This window comes from Neophocaena asiaeorientalis, unplaced genomic scaffold (assembly GCF_003031525.2).
Source record: "Neophocaena asiaeorientalis asiaeorientalis breed wild unplaced genomic scaffold, Neophocaena_asiaeorientalis_V1.1 scaffold868, whole genome shotgun sequence".
NCBI lineage: Eukaryota > Metazoa > Chordata > Mammalia > Artiodactyla > Phocoenidae > Neophocaena > Neophocaena asiaeorientalis.
This window is the reverse complement of record NW_020173941.1, coordinates 72,683-94,776: the sequence shown is the minus strand read 5'-3', so window position 1 is coordinate 94,776 and position 22,094 is coordinate 72,683. Positions and strand designations below refer to the sequence as shown.

The 22,094-nt window shown below is 40.6% G+C and overlaps 1 protein-coding gene across 8 annotated transcripts in view; it reads right to left on the bottom strand.

The window, feature by feature from the left end:
* Positions 1-22,094, bottom strand: part of NEB (nebulin) — a 118,804-nt gene that overhangs the window by 25,204 nt on the left and 71,506 nt on the right. For 4 of the 8 annotated variants that reach the window (XM_024752718.1, XM_024752719.1, XM_024752721.1 and 1 more), the window contains exons 61-78: positions 20,266-20,370; positions 20,006-20,110; positions 19,253-19,357; positions 18,145-18,249; positions 15,972-16,076; positions 14,446-14,550; positions 13,660-13,767; positions 11,413-11,517; positions 9,753-9,857; positions 9,207-9,311; positions 8,478-8,582; positions 8,277-8,387; positions 7,450-7,560; positions 7,134-7,235; positions 6,919-7,023; positions 2,483-2,593; positions 1,778-1,882; positions 1,116-1,220 (exon numbers count right to left, since the gene is read on the bottom strand). In XM_024752718.1, coding sequence (XP_024608486.1) covers positions 1,116-1,220; positions 1,778-1,882; positions 2,483-2,593; positions 6,919-7,023; positions 7,134-7,235; positions 7,450-7,560; positions 8,277-8,387; positions 8,478-8,582; positions 9,207-9,311; positions 9,753-9,857; positions 11,413-11,517; positions 13,660-13,767; positions 14,446-14,550; positions 15,972-16,076; positions 18,145-18,249; positions 19,253-19,357; positions 20,006-20,110; positions 20,266-20,370 — 1,908 coding nt within the window. Of the gene's footprint in view, positions 1-1,115; positions 1,221-1,777; positions 1,883-2,482; positions 2,594-6,918; positions 7,024-7,133; positions 7,236-7,449; positions 7,561-8,276; positions 8,388-8,477; positions 8,583-9,206; positions 9,312-9,752; positions 9,858-11,412; positions 11,518-13,659; positions 13,768-14,445; positions 14,551-15,971; positions 16,077-16,721; positions 16,827-18,144; positions 18,250-19,252; positions 19,358-20,005; positions 20,111-20,265; positions 20,371-22,094 lie in introns of all 8 variants that reach the window. The other 4 variants (XM_024752717.1, XM_024752724.1, XM_024752720.1 and 1 more) reach the window with 2 other exon arrangements.

The window sequence follows — 22,094 nt, the reverse complement described above, 5'->3', positions numbered from 1 at the left end:
AAGTCAGAAAGAGAAAAACAAACACCATATGCTAACACATATATATGGAATCTAAAAAAAAAAGAAAAGAAAAAAATATGGTCAGAAGAACCTAGGGGCAGGATGGGAATAAAGACGCAGACCTACTAGAGAATGGACTTGAGGATACAGGGAGGGGGAAGGGTAAGCTGTGACAAAGCGAGAGAGTGGCATGGACATATATACACTACCAAACATAAAATAGATAGCTAGTGGGAAGCAGCCGCATAGCAGAGGGAGATCAGCTCGGTGCTTTGTGACCACCTAGAGGGGTGGGATAGGGAGGGTGGGAGGGAGGGAGACGCAAGAGGGAAGAGATATGGGGACATACGTATATGTATAGCTGACTCACTCTGTTATAAAGCAGAAACTAACACCATTGTAAAGCAATTATACTCCAATAAAGATGTTAAAAATAAATAAATAAAAAGTAAAAAAATAAATGAAAGGGATGATGTAGGTATTTTTAAATAAAATAAACACATTTTCAAAAATAAATAAATAAATAAAATAAAATAAAATAGAGGCCCGGGATCATGGGCTGCTTTACAGATGACAGGAGAGCATTTCTAGTAATTTAGACCTCTTGGTTAATGCCCAATGGGGGACCTAAATAGTGTTGAATTTGTGATATAGAAGGTCATGTGACAGCAAGCTCCTTCTCTAAGTTCTTTCCTCTGAGAATCTTAATTATTTTACAAATTTTGCAGTTTCTTCCACACCCAGAGACCACTTCAGTGGTGACCTGAGCATATCACTCCTCTGCTCGAAAGGCTCCCTATCATCCTTAGTAATATTTTCTAAGGGGTCTGTCTCCCTTGTGATGTAATCTTTATGCTATCAGTCCCTGTCAGTACCCTGAATAACACATATTGCATGTCTATGCACTGTTTCTCCAACGTATGTTCACACTGCTCTCATTCATAACATAAACATTTGTTTCAACATGTTGCTAAATTCAAAGCCCCTAATATCTTTGGGTATTTTCTCAAGCAATGGTTACTATAACTACCATCCTTGGGGGGTAGGGGTGGAATACATCAAAATTTTTTACATTGTAGAATGTGCAGGAAAAAAGTCAGTCTTGGTCAACTTACTACACTCTGTAATTCTGTGGCCTCTTTTAGATGAAGCTGCTCCAGATTGTCGGGTATTGTGTGGTAGTGGCCTTTACTCTTCTCATAGTTTTTCTTGTACTGGTACTGAGGGGAGGGTGGCAAAAAAGGCACATTGATGGCAAAGCTGCTCAGCATTCCTATTTTTCCTCTTTACATTAGATATTTACACAGCAACAGCACCAAGACCAAATTAAAATTAGCAAACACTACATAGGGGGTTTAAGAAAATGTTTTAAAAGGATGAAGATCCACATTCAGTATTGTCAGTTAATACAAGGATGTAAACACTTAGGTTATATGGCTTATTCAAAGTAGGTTTTAAGGTGCAAAGTTAAACGTGAAAGAAACTATTCCAAATGGTAAGTCTATGTTTTTAGAAGGGGGAAAGGGAGTGGTTACTTGAAAAAAAATTTAAATAGCCCCAAAATAGAAGCATTTTTATATTCTGAGAGGTGTTAGAGTCAGTGGAGAACTGGTAGATTAATGTTGTAATTTGGAAGAATGCACTCAGAGAACAGGAGAGCTTTCTAATAAATGTAGTGCCTCAGTAGCAGAGAAGGAGATGCAAGTGACCTCAAGAGAAGGAATTCAGTTGAAAATGGGTGAAACAAACTGTTTCTGGAGCAAATGATTGAGCTTACAGAACTGGCGAGTTGGCTTGTATTCAAGACATGATTCATTATCAAAGATTCCTTCATGTCAGTCACAGGTTTGTGAAGTTTCTTCAAGTCAGCCTTATACTTAACCTGTACAACAGTAAAGGAAAAAAGGAAATCACATAAATAGGAAATGGAAAATTGTATTAATGGAAACCATAATAAGATGTCCCATCCTGAAACAAGTGCTGGGGATGGCAGTGAAAAACCATACCTCATTCACAATAGCCAGAAAGTGGAAACAATTCAAGTGTCCATCGACAGACAAAGGGATAAACACAGTGTGATGTAAACATACAATGGACTATTATTCAACCATAAGAAAGAATGAAGTTCTGACACATGCTACAGCAGGGATGAACCTTGAAAACATTATGCTAAATGAAGTGAGCCAGACAAAAAAAGGGACAAATACTGTATGACCCCACTTACATGAATTCTCTAATAGGCAAATTCATAGGGACAGAAAGTAGATTAGAGGTTACCAGGGATTGGTGGGAGGGGGAAATGGAGAGTTATTGCTTAATAGTTACGGAGTTTGTGTTTGGGGTGATGAAAGAGTTTTGGAAATAATAGTGGTAGTTGGACAACATTGTGAATGTAATTAATGCCACCGAATTACATATTTAAAAATAGTTAAAATGGCAAATTTCACATTATATATTTTACCACAGTTAAACAAACACATACCTCACTTGTGAGATTATTAGCATCTTTCATGATTTTGAAGAGCTGGCTGTCTTTTGGATTGTATTTTGGTGTCTTGCCCTTCTCTTTGTTGAAATTTTCTCGGTATTTAACCTAACAGCAAATGCAAAAATCCAAATTATTCCTGAGCATCAATTAATCTGAAGACTGAGGAATGGAGGAAATGTAAATATAAAAGAGTATGTGCTACACATAAAGGGGTCATATAATTTATTATCCAAATTAGGACACTTTTAAGAGTAAAAGCACTATTAATAATTATGTTGGGACAACAGGCAATTGAGAATAAGATCAAGTGATATAGTATTTGTTTTGCTCATTTTTATATTATCTGGAGGTATGAAAGATATTCACCTTTTTTTGATGCAGAATAAAAATGCATGGGAAAAGGCTTCAGGCTAAATTCAAAGAAGTGATCTAATATATTTGATTCAGAACATTTTGGTCCTCTTAACTAGCAAAACCAAAAGCACTTTAGGTCTATTGCCAGGAGTTCCAAGAGGCTTTATAAATGATCAAGAAGGGTGAGAAGTAAGGAATCTATTAAATCAGGAGATTTATTGTTATGTACTTTCGCTATATCATTTAAATTTGTTTTTAATTGGCAAAAAAATTGGCGTAACTTCTGAGTAAAAGAAGCACAGAATTTGGGGGTTAATGGCTTCGGTATGATTTCAGGCTAGAAGAAGGAAAGAAGTGAGATAACTTTAGTATAATGAGAAAAATAAGATTAGATATACTTGCAGGATACATAAAAGTAAGAATACACAAAGGACAAAATAACTTCAATTTAAAAAATAAGCACAATGCCTGGCACTAATAGTTGCTCAATAAATGTGATCTGATTGATGAAAGAGAGAGACAGTCATAATGCCTAGGTAAAATAGCTAAAGATGACGATTTACTTATAGGGATATTCAACAGAATAAACTGAAAGTGACAGAAACATTTCCTTATTTAAAAACAGACTGATGCCTTTGTCACTAGGATTAATCCAGAAGTAGAACTCTACTAGTTACTCACTCTAGGAACAAAGAAAAATGAGCTATTTCTAGAAGTTAGCCAGCTGAAAGGGCAATATTTGATGCTCCGGGACACCTAGAGTTTCTGTTATTGGTAAGATGAAAGACTCGCTCATTCAAAGTTATTAGCACACCAGGATCTGGTCACCAGATATTTCACACTGTAGGCATTTAAAATCAGTACCCCTCATGCTTCATCACTTTACTTCCCCACAACTTTACACATCCAGCACAACAGGAACAAAAGGAGACCACTCAAATGCTAAGAACAATGAAATCTGCCACATCAGAGAAAAAGCATTCGCAGTGCTGAGGCTCATTTATTCTGAATAAATCTCCAGTGGAAATGTGTTGGCAAAATAAGCATGCAGAACAGTACAGCACGATGCAGGCACACTGAGTCAGACACACAATGGAGGAAGCAGAAAACATAACAGGAAAACACAATGTGAAAAAATGCTACAATGGCTCTTCTCTGAAAGGAAGTTCACTCCCCAAAGAAAGAAATGCAAAGCCTGCTAAGGAAAGTCAGAGGTGGTGAGTTGTCTGAACCAAGAGAAAACTTTTCCTAAGGATATAGAAACCCATAAGACTAGGGCTGATCCCAAGAGCAGTGAAACAAGGAAAAAGCAAAGTAAACTAGATGTGCAGAGTCAGACTGGGGAAGGGATGATGCAAAGGCCCATCTCTGATGAGAATAAAATCCATTTCTTTTAGAAGAATGCTAAAAATCCTCTATCTTTTAGAAAATAACTCATTTCTGAGAAAATATTTGAAGAGCAGCTTTCTACTGGTCTCATTTCAGTTCTTTTCTGTTAATTTTAAGTAGATTTAAATTTCTAACTTTTTAATTAAAAAAAAAAAAGTTGTGCCTCCTCTTTCCACAAGAAGGCCCCCAAGCAAGTGCAGGTGAGCACAACCGCTGCCGGGAATCTGAGCCAACACGCTTGACCTTCCTTTTTGACTGGATCTTAAGAACTACTATGTTTTGCATGATAAGGACAGACATCAGATTCAGGACTCCAAGAATTCTTAGAAAGGTGTGGGATTAGGCAGGAAGTACAGTAAAACCACATTCACATGGCGTATGGAATGGAAAAGCCTTCTTTTTCTTGTTTACCAGGGAAGTGAGAGGCAACCATGCAATGCCGTGTATCAGCAAACGGCAATACCAGTGTCCATTACCCCAAAGGGCTCAGATAGTGTGAGAAAACGGTTTCTGATCAATTATTCTTTCAAAGTTCAATTAAATTTAAAGATCTAACATCCAGTTGTTCTGCTCCTTTTCAGGGACTTGAACTGTATATTGGTGCTTCTAAAGACTGAAGAGCAGGTCCAAGAATTAGAATGTTTCTCGCCACTGAGACTGTAAAAAACAGGGTGAAAGCTATGAGCGAAAACATTTTGAGCAGTTTATACTGTTGACTCAGAGTATGTCTGAACTGAGAGACTGTATTAAATGCCAGTCTTAAATGTATTAAACACCAGCAATGGTAATCAGCAGAGGCTGTCTTTGTGTGGTTGCAGATGAGATTCTCAGTCTGTTTTCATCTTTTGATTGGTGTCAGCAGCCTAAAGAAGGTAGGAGGCCATCTCCAAATCTACTCTACCTTCCTGTTCCAAAGGCATGTTCCAGAGGGAAAGTTTCATGCAGCAAAAGACAGGTGTGTGCAAAAGTATATCCTTTGACAAATTTCCACAGCATTCTACACGTTCCAACACAAAACCAACAGAAAAGAGTGCGACTTGGTCAGTCCCCTGACCAAGGCTAAGAAGATAGGTGAGAGAAAGAGGAAGACAGATATATGGGATCACTGATGCCAGTCTTACATCACTGATGAGCACATTAGTTTTCTTAAGCTGCCTCATCATAGGGGTGTCATAAGATGCGGCGCCGTGCCCGTACCCTCTCCTTTGGCCTTTGACGTATTCCGCCTAGAGTACCAGCAAGACAGCAAAGTCAGAACGGGGAGGGCCCACACAGAGGAGAAGTCTCCTTGGACCAGGGGCCGCACCATGAAGCTGTCAATCCTGAGGCAAGCCTTTCCCAGGAAGTAAACCCAGGAAAGGGAGCTCATAAAACCATCTGGTTGGGACTCATTCTCCACATCATAGGATTCACTTGGGGTTAGAAATACAGGTCTCTCTCGGGCTTCCCTGGTGGCACAGTGGTTGAGAGTCTGCCTACCGATACAGGGGACACAGGTTTGTGCCCCGGTCCGGGAAGATCCCACGTGCCGCGGAGCGGCTGGGCCTGTGAGCCATGGCCGCTGAGCCTGTGCGGCCGGAGCCTGTGCTCCGCAGCGGGAGAGGCCACAACAGTGAGAGGCCCGCGTACCAAAAATAAAAAATAAAAAAGAAATACAGGCCTCTATTTGTAAAACCGGTAAAGTCTTCAAAATTTCAACCTGTTTTTAACTTGCTAATGGTATGACCTTGGAGATTTAAAAACATACTAAAAATTTTTACATTGAAAAGTTCATGTTACATTTCATTATTCTTAGAGATTCCACTGTTTCTTGCTGGTGATTTCATATCTTGGTTTCAAGTACTTATACAATTCCAATAACTTATAATAAAAATACCACATAGGAGTTTTAAATTCAAAAACGTTTTAAAAATAGTATTTGCTTGTCCTCAGTCATCTGAACTTTTTGTCTCCTCATAATTCCCTCCTGTTTTGTCACTTGATGTTACTTGTATCTTCCAAAAGATTGGGATCCCACATTTGGCATTGCTGAAAGTCATACATACAACCACCAAAGGTATCCTAAACGTATTTCTTCAAACAAATACTTGAGAAAACAGACAATGAAAAGAAGGTAGGATCTTTGAATTGGAGAAGAGATAAGATATTCCTGAGCTCATCTTTTGGGACTAAAACTTGCTCTCTGGAAGATCTGGTGGTTGATCATGGGGTCTCTGATCTAAAGTCGGAAAACTTGTCGTAACTCAGGAGTATTCTAGATAATTGGTCTCACAAGGGAAATTAGGTAATGGGGCAATCAAGTTTGGACACATTCCTAAGTCCATCTACTCAATAATATGAAATCTGCTAGAATTAGGCATTCCCCCTCAGCTCCCTGTACATACCTCGATCAAACACTTACAACCCCAAACTGTAATTATTTAACCATAGACATATAGTCTGAGGACATCTACTGCCTCTAGTTTCTAGCCTAGGCATTCAATATATGTTTGCTGAATGAAAAACTAAAAGTGACTGCATCTGATATAACTTTTCAAAGCTTTTCGTGATATCATTTTCAAAGCTCTGGAGTGCTGCAGTATCTCTCTGGTTGCTAATACCGCACTTTCATTCTGGGAATCACTTCTTCCTGCAAGGTCTTTAAACATCCCCTCACATCAGAGCTGCTGCTCGCCCATCTGTGTTACCTGGCTGCTCAGCTTGGCTGCCTTCTTGGCCATTTCAATGTCTGGGCGCCCAAGCATGCTTAGCCCGTGGCTGCCTTCCTTGCGGTGCTTGGCTCTGTACTCCACCTGCATCAAAGAAAACTAGAATGGGCACCACGTTCTAGGTGGCCAGGGACCACCAACTACTTGTTTGCAGTGACCACTTGGGACTGGGTACCTTCTAAACACACCCTTACCTCGCTGGCCTGTTTGGCTGCCTGCGTGGCCTTCTTGATGTCTGGCCGATCGGCCACTGTTGTGTAATGCAGGTTTTCTTTAGCATCTTTTTTGTAAGCGACCTTTATTTGGAAAAAGAAAACATTTGCTCACTTGAGAGATACGCTATCTTTCTGAAAGGAACCTTTTATTAAAACCAAATCAACCCCACTACCGTATTTTTTAGACCACCAGATATAGAAATTAGGGTGACCACTCACTGGACCCAGCCCAGCATATACCGATGTGGGATCCACCAGCTCAAGTGGCCCCCTGCGAGTGAGAGGAGAAACTTACATTACTCTGCTTCTTGGCCACCTCCATAGCGTGTTTCACCTCTGGGGGCTCCAGCATGATGGAGTAGTTGGATTTTCCTTTCTCCTTGACAAACTTCTTCTTGTAATTTGTCTAAAAAGAGCCAGAATTACTTATGTGAGCAGAGGAAGCTGGGAACAGAATTGTTTTACTTGAAGAACTATGAGAAGATCTTGAGGAAAATCTGTGGCTCTCCATTTTGGTGTCATTTTGGAACTGGAGTCTCTGATACATATTCTAGTTCTTCCCTGTCATTTCTGTCCTGGAACCTGTCATTGAACCACACACCAGTCTTTGGAGAACTGATGACAAGCAAATTAAACTCTTTCATTGACCATTTCTACCTTTTTAAAATAAATGGAACCACACAGGGCTCATAAAATATAATACCGTGATTATTAGAGCATTATCCATAAGGATGTAGTGGGCAGAGATTACTGAGATACAAAGAGGTGACTTTACTTCTCTAAAATTGTTCAGCAGTTTAAGGAGAGGGGAGATGATGGGAGAGGCTGATCTTTACTATCAATGCTCCCTCCCTTTATTACCACTAGGTTAGTGGCATCTTATACTGCTAGACAATACATCCTATGGCCAAACCCACATCTGCCACAGTTGCCGTAATTGGAAAGCCAATAAGTATTGAGTTGTCTTTTAAACCAGCATTCAAAATTCACATATAGGTACTGATGGTAAGAGTGAAGTAACGCAAAGGAAAGTGTAAGCAAAAATGCCGCTTACAGTCTTTTGCTGGATTCTAAGGTAAAGTGCCATTGCTGTTGCCAAGAGTCCTGGGGCTGGTCACTTACATCACTGACGTTCCTGGTCACCTCCTTGACATGAACGGTGTCCCGGGTCTCCGGCAGTGTTGTGTATGAGCCCTGAGCCAAGTGCTTCTTCACATGCTGCTTGTACTTGTTCTGAGGGAAAGCACAGAGAGCTTGTTTAAATGTCTGCCTGGGGCATCAGCCCAAGACGGAAGGCAAGCCTATGGGGTGCTGGAGGGTTACCTCGGACACCAGATTGCTGACTGTCTTTGCCAGGAGGATCTGAGGCGTATCGGGCACGGCATGGTAGGTTCCTCTTTCCTTGACATGTTTCTGTTTGTATTTCAGCTGCAGGGGTGAAAAAAGCATTTCTTCAGCTCCTCTGACTCTCCTGCATATTTTTATTAAGCTCCCAAGTTACTAAATAGAGCTGGGAGAATAACATCATTGACGGAGTAGAATCATTAAACTCAGGAAAAGATCTCATGTTTGGAAATCTTGGGAAATATCAAAAAAGGATTTTCTTTATCTCATGCAAGTTGAGGCTTTAATAACAATCAGAATGAATCTTACGATGAATCTTTATACATACAGCGTTAGTTCACAGCACTTTTAAATATGTCATTGGACCCTCCCGTAAACCCTGGGAGGCATTATTATTCCTCCTTTCCAGATGAGGAAACACAGGAAGCATAGGAAGCGTATGACCCCACAGAAATGAATACGCTTCCTTATAGAGTCCAACCAGGCCTTCAGAGTCCCCACTGCGGCGTGTGGATTATCTTGAGGTGCAGCATAGATCGGGAGAGGCCACCTGGCTGTAACAGCTTCCCACTGCTGCCGCTCTGCTCTGCCAAGTCAGTGGTGTCGACGTGGGCAGCAGCCTCCTCTGTGCTGCGGGCCCCTGGGCACTGGGCTGCAGAAGACAGCCCTGAGTGAGGTTAGGCCTCTTGGAAGGGACTGAATACTTACATCACTTTCTATTATAGAATTCTTCAGGGCCAGCACCATGTCTTTATCATCAGTGACAGAAAGCTTGCAACCTTTGAGGAACTCCCGGTCCAGCTTGTATTCAAACTGTAACAGAAGAAAGACAGAGGAAGATGGGAAAGGGTGACAGGCACAGGAGGAAGCCGGTATTTGGTTGAATTTGTAGGGAGTCCTCTTCTTAAGGGCACTATGGGGATTTGCTACCAGGATGGGGGCAGGGGCTTCCTGCTGGGCCCACTGAAAGCTGGGCTCCTCCTTTCCAGCCCGGAGGCCAGGACAAAGCCCTCCTGGCCCTCCCCCGCCTCCCTCAGGACTCTGAGCCATTAGTGTTTGGGCCCAGCCACGGGAGACCAGGCTCTGTGGCCAGGTCCGCTTCCTGAGCTTGCCTTCCACACCTTACAACCCTCCTGTCCTTCTTGGATCTCAAATGAGCTAGGGTTAACACCTGTGACAGTGGTTATTATGAATAAAGATAAATTTTTCTGTCTCAGGTATGTCATGCAGTTCTGACTGCCTCTCTTATCTCACATCGCTTTGCTGTAGGGATGACTTGGCAGCCTGGATGAAGTCCGGTCGGTCAGGGGTCCATCTCCAGTGGGCTTTGTTGGCTTCATACTGCTTCTTGTAATCCAGCTGTTTTTAACAAGACAAAAACAAGTCACTTCATTCAGTGGCCTGAATTCACAACCGCACACGTTGCACAGAGAGACTCATCTTGCATTTTAACATGTAACAAGTCATGGTTCTTTATGCAAGAGAGCCCCAAGTAAAATTTCTGTACAATGGATGCAACTAGTTGGCCACTCAAGTTGTCCTCTTGTGGGACCCTCTGGCCTCAAAATAGGGGCTAAAATGTTTAAAGGCTCCTGGCGAAACAACTCTTCAAACTCACTCTGTCAGCGCAGTCTAATCATTTTCAGAGTCAAGTACTTTTAATTTCTAACGAAATTCAAACTTTTAAAAAAAGTATTAAACACTTGCAGTATTTATTTCATTCCAGGCTCTTTTCAAAGTGCTTTATATATATGTATATTAACTCATTGACTCTTTAGCACAACTATATGAAATCAGCAGCTGAGGAACTGCCTAGAAGGGCTAAGTAAGCTGCCCAGGTGAGACAGCTAGTGAACAGTGGATCTGGGTTTCAAACCTGGGCAGCCAGGCATCAGAGGTGCTTGTGGACTTGCTAGACTTGCATCTGAGCTGGAGAACTGGCTGCCTTGGGCTGAACCTGAGGCACAGAAGTGAGTGTCCTTGGGAAGAGCCCTCATCATGAGAGGCACATTTCTTTCCTCACTCTTTTTCTTTCTCCTTTTTTTGGTCAAGGTATAATTGGTATACAATAAGATAACATGTTTTATAAGTTAAAAATTGATCCAACTTTTCCCCATTCTATTGTGAAAATTTTCAGATGCATGAGGAGTTGCATGAATCTTACAGAGAATACCCATACACCCAGCACCTAGATTCTACAACGTACATTTTACTGCATTTGCTTCGTCCCACATCAATCCTGCTACCCATCCCTCTGTCCATCCCCAGGACACCTGTACGATACCTGCCAGTCCCTAAAGGCATTTCAGTTTGCTGGCCCTAATAAATATAAGTTATCTGTAGCACTAGTAGGCACTAGTTGGGTTGTACAATATTTCATTATATAACCATTTATATATATTTTAAGAAGTCGATACTCATTTAAATGCACAAAAATGTTTCTGTGGTTGAGGCTTTAAGATGCCCCATCACAAAGAAATGAGTCAGCACAGGGAGATGTGAACAGGAGGAAGGTCTAGGCCAACTCCTGACAGCACCAAGCAGCTCAAGTGTTCTCTTTTTTTTTTTTCAGGAGAAGTAGGCTCTAGAGTTTGTGGCAGGAGAAGAACATGGAGACCGGAGAAACTGTCGAAAATGTAACCTTCATTTCAGAATTAAATCCCCCATTTTTCAGCATCGTAACATGGAGGCTGAGGGGGTATAACATCCGTGGGCTGTCCCTGCTTTTCCCCACCGTCCTCTGCAAGAACCATGGGCAGCATTTAGGGGTCAGTGTTATCACTCATGTTCTGGGGCCCGACCCTTGATCTGGACTCACTAGAACTCAATCACTTGAAAAGATGTCAAAAGAGGCCATGTGCCCTACAGAAGCTGATGAACCCCTCTTAGGCTTGGGGACGTTTCTGGAACTTACATTGGTGTTGACTTTGTAGGCATCCTTGGCTGCTTTGATTTGAACAGCATCAGGCTCAATGGTACAGGTGGACTTAGTTCTCTGGTAAACTTCTTTGTATTTCAGCTGTGGGAGGAAACACATATCAATTTTTTTTTTATATAGCAGCCCACAAGTATCTTAAAAAACAAGAAATTAAAACCATGATATAGTACATGATACTCCTTAAGACTGAATCGGTCTGTTGTGAAGAAGGGATGCAGCCGTGCAGCTATGTGACACGCACCATCCTGTCTCAGATCTTAAAACCAACTCCCTAGGACACATTGTGTATGTTCACCAGTGTCACCATAGAACTTATGTCCTCTGAGCTTGTGCTGAAAGGGGCAGCTGGACAGCTATCCATGTGTGTTTTCCTGTCCCCAAATCAGAAACTCCTGAGTTCAGGACATCTTGAAAACTGTTGATGGAAGAGAAGCCTTCCCCCATTGGCTCACCCAGATGGGATCAGGCTTGCCCTTCTTCCACGTCCCTACAGTTGTAGCTGCTATCATGTCGTGTTATAATTATTTATCTGTCTATTCTTTCCATTGAGCTGAATCCCTTGCGGGCAAAGATTGTGTATCATTCATCACCTCATTCCTAGCATCAGGCACTTAGGAACCCAATAAATATTTGATGAATGAATGAACTGATGGATGAATGCTGTCGTCACTACTGTCACTGCTAGAGCCATCGCTGGTAAGTTTGGGCACATGTGGGTTTGAATGGGAGGGGGAGAAAAGGGAAGGCTTAGCCTCTTTGAGCCCAACTGGTCATTTTTTCATGTCTAGCCTGGAATTTCTAGCTTCACTCACTTTTGCTCCTTTTAAATTTCAGGGCCCTGGGACTCCACCTGGGACTTCTCACTAGTTATTGGGGAAGGATCTTAGGTCTTACTGTGACTGAGTAAAACTGTTCTACGGAAGCCACAGTAGCGCTTACTAAACTTGCCTGATCATAAAAATCACAATTTTCTGTGCTTCGCCATAGATGTAGTAAATCAGTAGCTTTAGGGAACTGACTTGGAAATTCATATTTTTCATCAACGTCTCAGGTTATTGTTACAATCAGAAATTTAGGGAAGTGGATATAGAATTGCTTCATCTTTCTACACTGAGAGGGAATGGGCTGCTCCACATAAGGGATCTACCTTATAGATGTTTATGAATACCCGACGTTTATGTCCAAAGTGTCAACATTTATTTTAACATAAAAAATATAAAAAATGTTTTTTAAATGATTTATACATTTCTGCCTTCATAAACAGTGCACTGATGTATTTAGCATTTTTCTTGGCAACTTAGAGTCAATAGTGTGAACCCATTTGTTTAGCTACCAAAGAATTCCTGAGCACCAGCCTCAGTCAAGGCTTTGGGGTAGGGATTCCATAGTTGCCTTCATTATTCTTTATGGTGCCCATATAGCCATTAAAATATTTAATCTAAGGGCCTCCCTGGTGGCGCAGTGTTTGAGAGTCTGCCTGCCGATGCAGGGGACACGGGTTTGTGCCCCGGTCCGGGAAGATCCCACATGCCGCGGAGCGGCTGGGCCCGTGAGCCAGGGCCACTGAGCCTGCGCGTCCAGAGCCTGTGCTCCACAACGGGAGAGGCCACAACAGTGAGAGGCCCGTGTACCAGGAAAAAAAAAAAAAATTATATATATATATATTTAATCTATTTTTTAACCAATATTATGATAGTTTTCCACCATAGAATCTAGCTATATATATGAAAATATGTGAATATAACTTCTCCTCAAATTCAGAGTATTAGAATTTAATGGCTACCTTTTCCTCTTAGCCAAGACAAAACTTATAGAGTATTAATAGAGTTTATGGCACACTGCATTTTTCAGACTGGTCTGGAAGCTTCTACTCTAGCCTCTTAGAACCCATCCACTCTGCCGTGAGACGGCCAAACCACACGGAAAGGCCACGTACAGGGGCTCCTGTCTATACAGTGGCTGAGCTCCCAGCCCAGCCGTGATCGGGCGCCAGCTCCGGGAGTGAGCGTTCTTGCCTGAGCTGCAGCGTGTAGGGTAGAGCATCCACTCAACTGTGCCCACTCAGCTCACAGAACTGTGAGCCAAAAAGGCATGACTGCTGTCTCAAACCACTACATTTAGAGCGATTGTTACACAGGAATAGACAAGTGGACCTGGGTTTGGTATATCACATTACAAAGAGGCCAAAGTGAGAGGGGCTGCAAAGCCGTCCTAGTAACTTACATCACTGACTTCATCTTTGACCTTTCGGACATGCAGCAACATGGGGGTGTCGTGGATTGTGGTGTAGCCTCTGGGTCTGGCCTTGTTGTATTCCAACTTATACAGTATCTGAAGGAGATGAAAAGGCAGAAAGAGACAACTTTACGTATCTCGATTGACATTGTAACATAATGTAAACATATAAAGGCAACATTGTTGTTGTTGTCATCGAGTGTATATAAAGGAAAGAGAATTCCATAAACTCAACAGGTGCTTTCATGCTTTCTGCTAAGGCTCCAGTGCCTCTACAATGGGGTGTCTGTCAATTTGGTTGGAACAATTCTTTACTGTAAAAGAAGAGTCCTGAGCATAGTAGGACACTTATTGTCCCTGCCTCCCTCCCTCTAAATGGCAGTAGAATCTTCCAAACAGGGACTTCCCTGGTGGGGCAGTGGTTAACAATCTGCCTGCAAACGTAGGGGACACAGGTTCGATCCCTGGTCCAGGAAGATCCCACAAGCCCGCGTGCCACAACTACTGAGCCCATGTGCTGCAACTACTGAAGCCCGCGCACCTAGAGCCCGTGCTCCACAACAAGAGAAGCCACCGCAGTGAGAAGCCCACACACCGTAACGAAGAGTAGCCTCCACTCACTGCAACTAGAGAAAGCCCGGGCGCAGCAACAAAGACCTAACGCAGCCAAAAAAAAAAAAACTTTTCCAAACATTGTGGCCATCTAAAATGCCCCTCCACATTTGCAAGTGCCCCCCCAAGGCCAAAAATTCATTCAGTGTTTCTTGTACTTACATCACTGATTTGTTTGTTGACTTTTGTAGTACGTAGGTGTTCTGGAGTATCCACAACTGAGGTAAACTTGTCCTTTGTTTTTTCATAATTTTTCCTGTACTTGATCTAAATTGTAGAGGAGAAGAACAAGTTAACTTGAAGTAGGAGAGAGGGCTTTCAGGGACTCTAGTGTTCCTCCTGAGAGAGTCCCACGGCAAAGAGTAGGATTGTTATATAAGCCATAGGTGTGCGGGATGATGCCATGCTTTCTTAACTGGAAATGTTTATATAAATCTGTATTTGATAGCAATAGTGTAATAGAGTGAGCAAATAATAATAATAATAAATATTTTCCATATGTTTTACCCACGTGGAAACTGAGGCCCAGAGAGGTTAAGAGTATGAGCTAAGGGCAAATATAGAGGGAATCTCAGAGCCAGGACTAGACCCATGCTCTCTGGACTCTGGCAAGTAATGATTCGCTCACAATATGCTACGTCGAATATATATGATCTCTTAAGTATGTTTCCATATCAAAGATGGAACAGATAAAAAAATAAATACATACACTTTGAAGTAGTTCTTTTTAAAGACATTCATTTTTGAAATTTTCAAGTCATGATTTTTCTTTTTCATGCACATAAGCGGTTTCAAACAGTACAGACAGACAGCACAGCAAAATTCCATGCACAACTATCTGATGATCATATCGGGACCAAGGTAAAAGTTCAGGCAAACCGAATGTTCATAGGAAGACCTCATCCTCCTCATTTCATGTGTTGATCTGATGTCAAACTAAAGTGATAAAACAAGTTGCTAATACAAAAGCCTGATTAAAAACTTTCTTTGCGTGTGGGAACGATGGCCTTTTATTAACATCGTATCTGGTAGTTAAGCAATTATCAGTGTCTTTTGCTGCTTCAAATTTACCTTCCAGCGTATGACAGGAAGGTGGTGGTGTGTGCTTCAGTTGACCTTGCAGGAAGGCAAGGTGATCAGCAGTGCTGTTAACAAGGGTGCGTGAGGACAGATGTGCTGGAAATAACCTAGCAAATTCAGCGTCAAACTCAAGAGGGGCCATGAATATGCACAATATTCACAGAGCTGCGCTGTCATCCTCATCTCTCCGAAATGGTACAGCGTGGTCATTGTTGAGCAATGGACACATTAGGTGAAAACATTAAATAGTCACATCTTTTAAATACTGTCAAATTTACTTAACATCCTCAATCTCTAAGAAATCTACTTCTTTGGGGCAAATATTGAAAAACATAAAGTTATACCAATTTGGAAAAGTTTGAAAAACTTTGAAATAGTCTCAGTTAATATTACTTGGAATTCCAAAAGTGTCAGAAGACCTACAAATGTTGGCTGCTACAGCACCACACTTGGTCACATCCAGAGTTCATTTACAGGCAGTGAATATTTATGTAGCTTTGTCATGTGAAACCAGCTTGGTCGGGGACAGGGAAGGAAATCAGGGGAAGCATAGAAGTGAATGCCCCCAAGGCTTCTAAATCTCTTCTTCACATCACATCAGACATTACCTGGCTCCACATGTGTGTGTTGTAGAGGGCAGTCAACATATCTGGACGCAGAATTTCATTACATCCTTGTTTCAGAAGCATCTTGGCACTAGATTTATATTTTCTCTGTTCATGCAAAGAGCAGTGAAGCACAAAAGAGACTTGTGAAGACGGAAAAGAACATAGCTCTATATCCTGATCACCTCTGAGTGAAGAGATGTAGGCACACACACTTTGTGCTCTCACGTGTATGTGGGGGTGAATGCATTAAATGCATTAAAATGCATTAAAATGCCAAGCAGGGTGATGTGATATTTGCAGTTGACCATCCACTGCCCTTGTGAATGGGGAATAATAGGGCCAGTCCCACCAAAATTGCCTTATAGAAAAGGTGACATCATTGAAATAGAAAAACACAGTAAGGAGTTCTGTCTTCTTTCCTTCTGTTAATTTGTTTCTTTGTTTCTGCGTTTGCACCTTAATTCACACTTTACAACTGCAGTTTACACACAGGCCCTCCTGAAGGATGAAGGGTGTGAGGACCCAGCTGTGCATCTCATGTTCACCACAGCACACGTGAGGACACAGAGCATGGACTGGCACACTCAAAGAGCTCGTGGGCTCTTTGGGTGGCTAGACAGATAATTTGGAACAGAACATCCCAATATCATAGGCAGAACCTATGACATCCTTGCAGCAGACGGGACGACATCTCATGAGAAACTTGGAGCACAGTCCTGCTTGGCCGTCCAGGCGGCCCCATCACAGTACCTGACTGATCTGGTCGCCTGCGATCTTAGCCAGCAGATGTCTAGGCTCATCGACTACCAGGTGGTATTTATCTTTCCGCTGCTCATAATCAGCTCTGTATTTTTTCTGCTCAAATATCATATCAAATTATAGCAAGAGTACAACAACTTCAAGGCTATACACAAATGTCCCAAGATACTTCAGAGAGCCAGAAAAATGTCCTTTCTAGAGGTGGGCTCCCAAAGCATTCAGGGTGATGAAAATAGGGAGGTGAACAGAATTAAGCAAAGGAAGATGGCCTGGAGAAGGCTGGGGCTTGGACTAGATTAGTTATAACATCAAAATTGAAATACCTTGTACCTAAACATGTTCCATCTTTACATATGATGTCATTAGCAACGTTAAGTTTTATGACATCTTAAATTGTATTTAAAATAAGGCGCTGACAAGCTACAGGTTTACTACTTTAGGCTGTGAGAGTCAAAAGGTATATTCATGGACACATTCTAATATGCTAGTTAATTTATTTGATTATAAAAGAGACCTGGAAATCCTTCGTGAATTAGAAAAATAGAAACAAAATATATCAAGACTGTCTTCCTAGGAACCCACCAACAGTAATTCTTCAGAGTCATCCCACCTGGAAATCTACTGAAAATAAACTAAATCAAATTTATAAACAACAAAAAAGTTATATATTGAAGTAAATATACCATTGGCTACATTTTCATCTTCTGACACATTTTACTAATTTTCTAACTTTGTTTTTGAATTTATGTAAATCTGTGGAAAATACAAAGATAGGAAATTAAATGTAAAAACCATCCATCCATACATTAATCCATAGCTTGCTTCTTTCATCATTTTAAGCTAAATTTACCTTAAACTATTGCAAAGACAGTTCCAGGAAAAACTGGGTAGAAGGTAAAGGAATATTCTGAGTGCAAATGGACACTTATCTGCACCAATGTATGAGTCACAATGGCAATACATTTGAAGGCGTGAATCACAACTACCCCCTTAGGGCTGCCATTTCTGTGCCCTGGTAAGGGATACTAAGTTAACTTTGAACTTCTGGGTCTTCCAACTCTACACAGAATCCTACACCCTCCCTGTTGAAGGGAGTTCAGCTGAGAGTCAACAAAATCCTTTACCTCTTTGCTCTCGTCACCCAAAGGGCTGTGCTGCCCTGTGCTAGTGCGAGCAGAGGCTGTGCTGGCTGTGGGGACCTCACTCCACTCTGGACAGCCCCTTCCTTTGTTCTTATTCATGCTTTTGGCAGAGCTCATCAGACAGTGATATTATAAGAGCCTTCCCAATGCGTAATCTTGAATCAACACTAAAATGGCTTTCCTGTCATTTTAGGTATTGGGTTTTAATCAAACGTCATTTATAGACTTCTTAAGGGACGCTAATAGGCTCAATTGGATCAGGTCATACATACCTCATTCATCAACTGAGTTGCAAACTTGAAATGCCTGTTGATTGGACAATCAGCAACATACTTGAAATCTGACTTCGTCCTTTCAAATACCTCTTTATACTTATACTAGAGAAAATAGAACATGGTTACTTGATAGCATCTGTGATTATCTTAAGAATGAGACATGCCATTTATTGTATACAATTGTGATTAATTCATTCATAGAGATAACAAGTAATCACTGAACACACTCTGGCTCCCAAGGCAGTGAAGGGTATACCCACCTCAATGTCTTAAAAACTAGCCCCCAAATACATACTTTCATTGAATGGATGTCAAATAGATCTATATTCCATATTGGACAAAAACCCAAATCAGTTTCTTCTTTGTTTCAATACTTATAGTGATTATTATTTTACTTTGAATGTATTTCCATGTGCCCTCGAAGGCAGTTTTTAGTCCGTTAATTAGAAGTAGTTTTCCAGTAATGAATCAGATAATCATAATATTTTAGAGCAGGGGTATGCTAGCATCTAGACCACTACCTGTTTTTAAATAGCCCCATGAACTAAGAAAAAACTTTTTTATATAGTACTAAGGGGTTGTAACAAAGAATATGTGACAGAATGAATGTGATCCACAAAGTGTAAACTATTTACTATCTGGAACCTTTCAGAAAAGTTTGCTGACTTCTATTTTAGAACTCAAAGGAAGCTAATCCAACTGCTTTATTTTGTAAGTAGGAAAATAGGCCATAAAAACAAAGTTATTTGCTTCAAGTCACACGTCAAGTTTGTAGATTAAAATAATCTCACTTTCTATTTGCTTCCATATCAAATCACCCAGAGACATATTAGGAAATTCTGGAAGAGCCATGAGGATTTGTACTGAGATGGCCTTTTATCAAATTCAAATGAGTGATGTAAATAAATGATTACTATTGTCAATGAGGCCAATACTAAAAGAATTCCTGAGTAGAGTGAATAATGTAGTATATACTCCAACTTTAGGGTCTAGAAGCAAGGATAGGGATGGAAATACAAGAAGCTGTTTCCTCAGTACTAATTCTCTCTGTGGGCACTGGAGTACATTTCATGGATGTGGCTGTTACCCTTGAGTAGATATATACCTTGCTGTAGAGAGTCTTGTTCTTTTCAGCCAGAGTGAAGTCGGGGGTATCAAAGGCATAGCAACCAATGCCTTTAAGCCAGGTCAAATCTTCTTTATATTTTACCTGGGAGAAGAATATCACCAGAGTTTTAAGTACCTATCTCCAAATAGCAGTAGGTTAGGATTGATACAAGTAGAACAAATAGAAGGTCTGACCACTAAGGTATATAGAATAATAAAGTATTGAAATAATTATTTAAGAGACATTTCCAATAATACTGATTTCTGCTCACTTTATGGTATACTGTATTGCATATGGAATTTTTCATTTTAATACCAAGTAAAGCAATTCAAATTTAACAGGCATACTTGCCTAGAGAGTACATCATTAGCTTGGCAGCTGTATTTTCATATAAAGAGCTGAAATTTCTTTCTAAATGAGCATTGTCATGTGTCTTCATTGCTTAATTGTCCTGAAGTTGTCTCTTCGGTTGCTCAAAAATAGGTTATCATTTACATGAAATATATCGCTTCCAGTCATGTATTATGATGTAACACATTTAGAAGAAAAATAAGGTTTATAAATTTGAATATATTTTTCTGTCTCCTGAGTTGAAGCTCACTTATTTAGCAATGAGCTTTATGACTTAAACATCCATACACAAGAGCTAAAATTTAGTCAAGTGTTTAATCAGTTTTTATGCAGTGTTTGATTTCATTGTCATGTGGACATATTAATTCATATGTAAAAATAGAAGATTTCAAGACTCACATCACTGACTGCATCAGTGACTGCTCGATGGTGGAAATGCTCAGGGTGATCAGGGATGGACCTCCAGATTCCCAGCTGGCTCATGTAGTTCTCCTTGTATTTTATCTGCGGTAAAAGCACAAAGACAGCTTTAACGTCTTACCCAAATTTAATGTAAAAAAGTCCATTTGTCTCCAGAGAGTTTTAGGAAAGGGAGGATACTTTTAAAAATTATGGTGGGTTACTGAGCCCAACACAAGTAGAAATATATAGGGGCGTACTTTACTGATGTGGTCTGTGACTTTGCGATGATAAACGATGTCTAGAGCATCCTTCACAGTGTGGTATTTCCCTTTGGTCTTTTGAAATGTTTCTTTATAGCGTAGCTGGAAAGAGGAAAAGCACATGGATTATGAAGAACTACCAAGTTAAATAACTAAGCTCTTTTAACCTTGAACTCTCCTGAGTCTTATCTCTTATGTTTTCCCTTGAATAAATTTGGGAGAGATTAAAAACCTCTTTCACATCCTGGAAGAGAAAAAGGACATTCGGAGAAAACAAAAGAAATCTGCATAAAGTGTGGAGTTTAGTTAATAATAATGTATCAATATTGATTTGTGACAAATGTCCCATGGTATATTGTAGGGTGGTAACAACAAGGGAAATTTAAACATAAAACAAGCAGACAAAAAGCTCATTTGGGAGGAGAAAAAAAAAAAAAAGAAGCATAACTTTGTTGAACCCAAGACATACTAATGTATGTGGAAAAAGGAGAAAGATTTAGTTTCTAACTCCTGGTATTAAAATGCCTTTTCCATGGAGCAGTCCTAAAATTTTATTCCATTTCAATCTTTATCTTTGTGGTATTTCAAAGGTCAACAGCTCTGACTTTAACCTAAGAATATCATAGAAGATTCATCTCATCTACACAAAATGAGTACTTCTCTGAGCACTCTGTTTTCAGTCTCGAACGAATCTTTTCTTTTTTGGGTAGCTGAGCAAACACATAGTGAAGGAGGCCTTTAACTTTGTTTTTCAGATGGGTAATCTAAGAGCCTTTAGCTCTACTTGTGGAGATAGCCACGGTAGATAGGCTAAATTTAATGCCACATACCAGCCGGACTATTTCAAAGGTTAGAGTTACTAGTATTGGTACTGACAAAGCCCTGGGGATAGGGCTGTCCAGTGGCGTATAATGAGCTCCAGGGGCCAATTTCACTGTGTGGACATCCCTGAGAAGTGGTGATGCAGAGCAAGCTTGGTTCAAATTAATATTCAACAGTAACCTTGAAGTGATAAAGATGGGCTTGTCACAAGAAGACAAAAACTATCCTAGCAAATAGATTTTGGGGGTAGCGTATAATTTTTTCAGCTTATATTTTAAGCAAACCGACATGGTCTTCTTCCAACTAGCAGACTCCTTTTAGCTGCAACTGAAAATTTCTGACAAAATTACGGAACTAAGATATTGTTCCAATTTGCTGTACACTTTCACAATTCTGCTTAGGGATTACTGTAACCACTTAAGATGCTTGAAATCCTAGAGCTATGTTGCTAAATTGAGGGTGAGGGGGTTGCTTGAGCTTTTGGCTGGGTTAAGTCCCAACCAGTCCTCCAGTCCTCCAGAGATCCTGGTAATAGGTGCAATGCATTCATAATTGGGCTCTGGGACACAAAACTGGTAAGGACTGGCCATCTAACCAGGTTGATTCATTTCATATCTTCGTTAACAGATAATCTCATTACCGTTGAAAGGCACTCTGTCCTTGATCACGTGGTATGGGAAATGAAAGTCTGTCTCTCTGAATTCTAACAAACATGTCATTCACATGATTTAGGCGATCAAGAGGAGGAACAAACATTTTCTGAGTGTCAACTAAGAGCCCTGCACTGTGCTAGAAACGTGTATCTGTTATCTTGTTTAGTCTAATTTAATTATCACAATTCTTATCCTCATTTCACATATAAGAAAAGAGACTCAGAAGAATTAGGTAAATTATATGGAGTCATACAGCAGGCAAATCACAGCATCAGGATTTGAAACCGTGTTTGGCTGTTTCCAAGAACAACATTTTATGGATAAGCAACATCAAGTATCCCTAGGAAATGC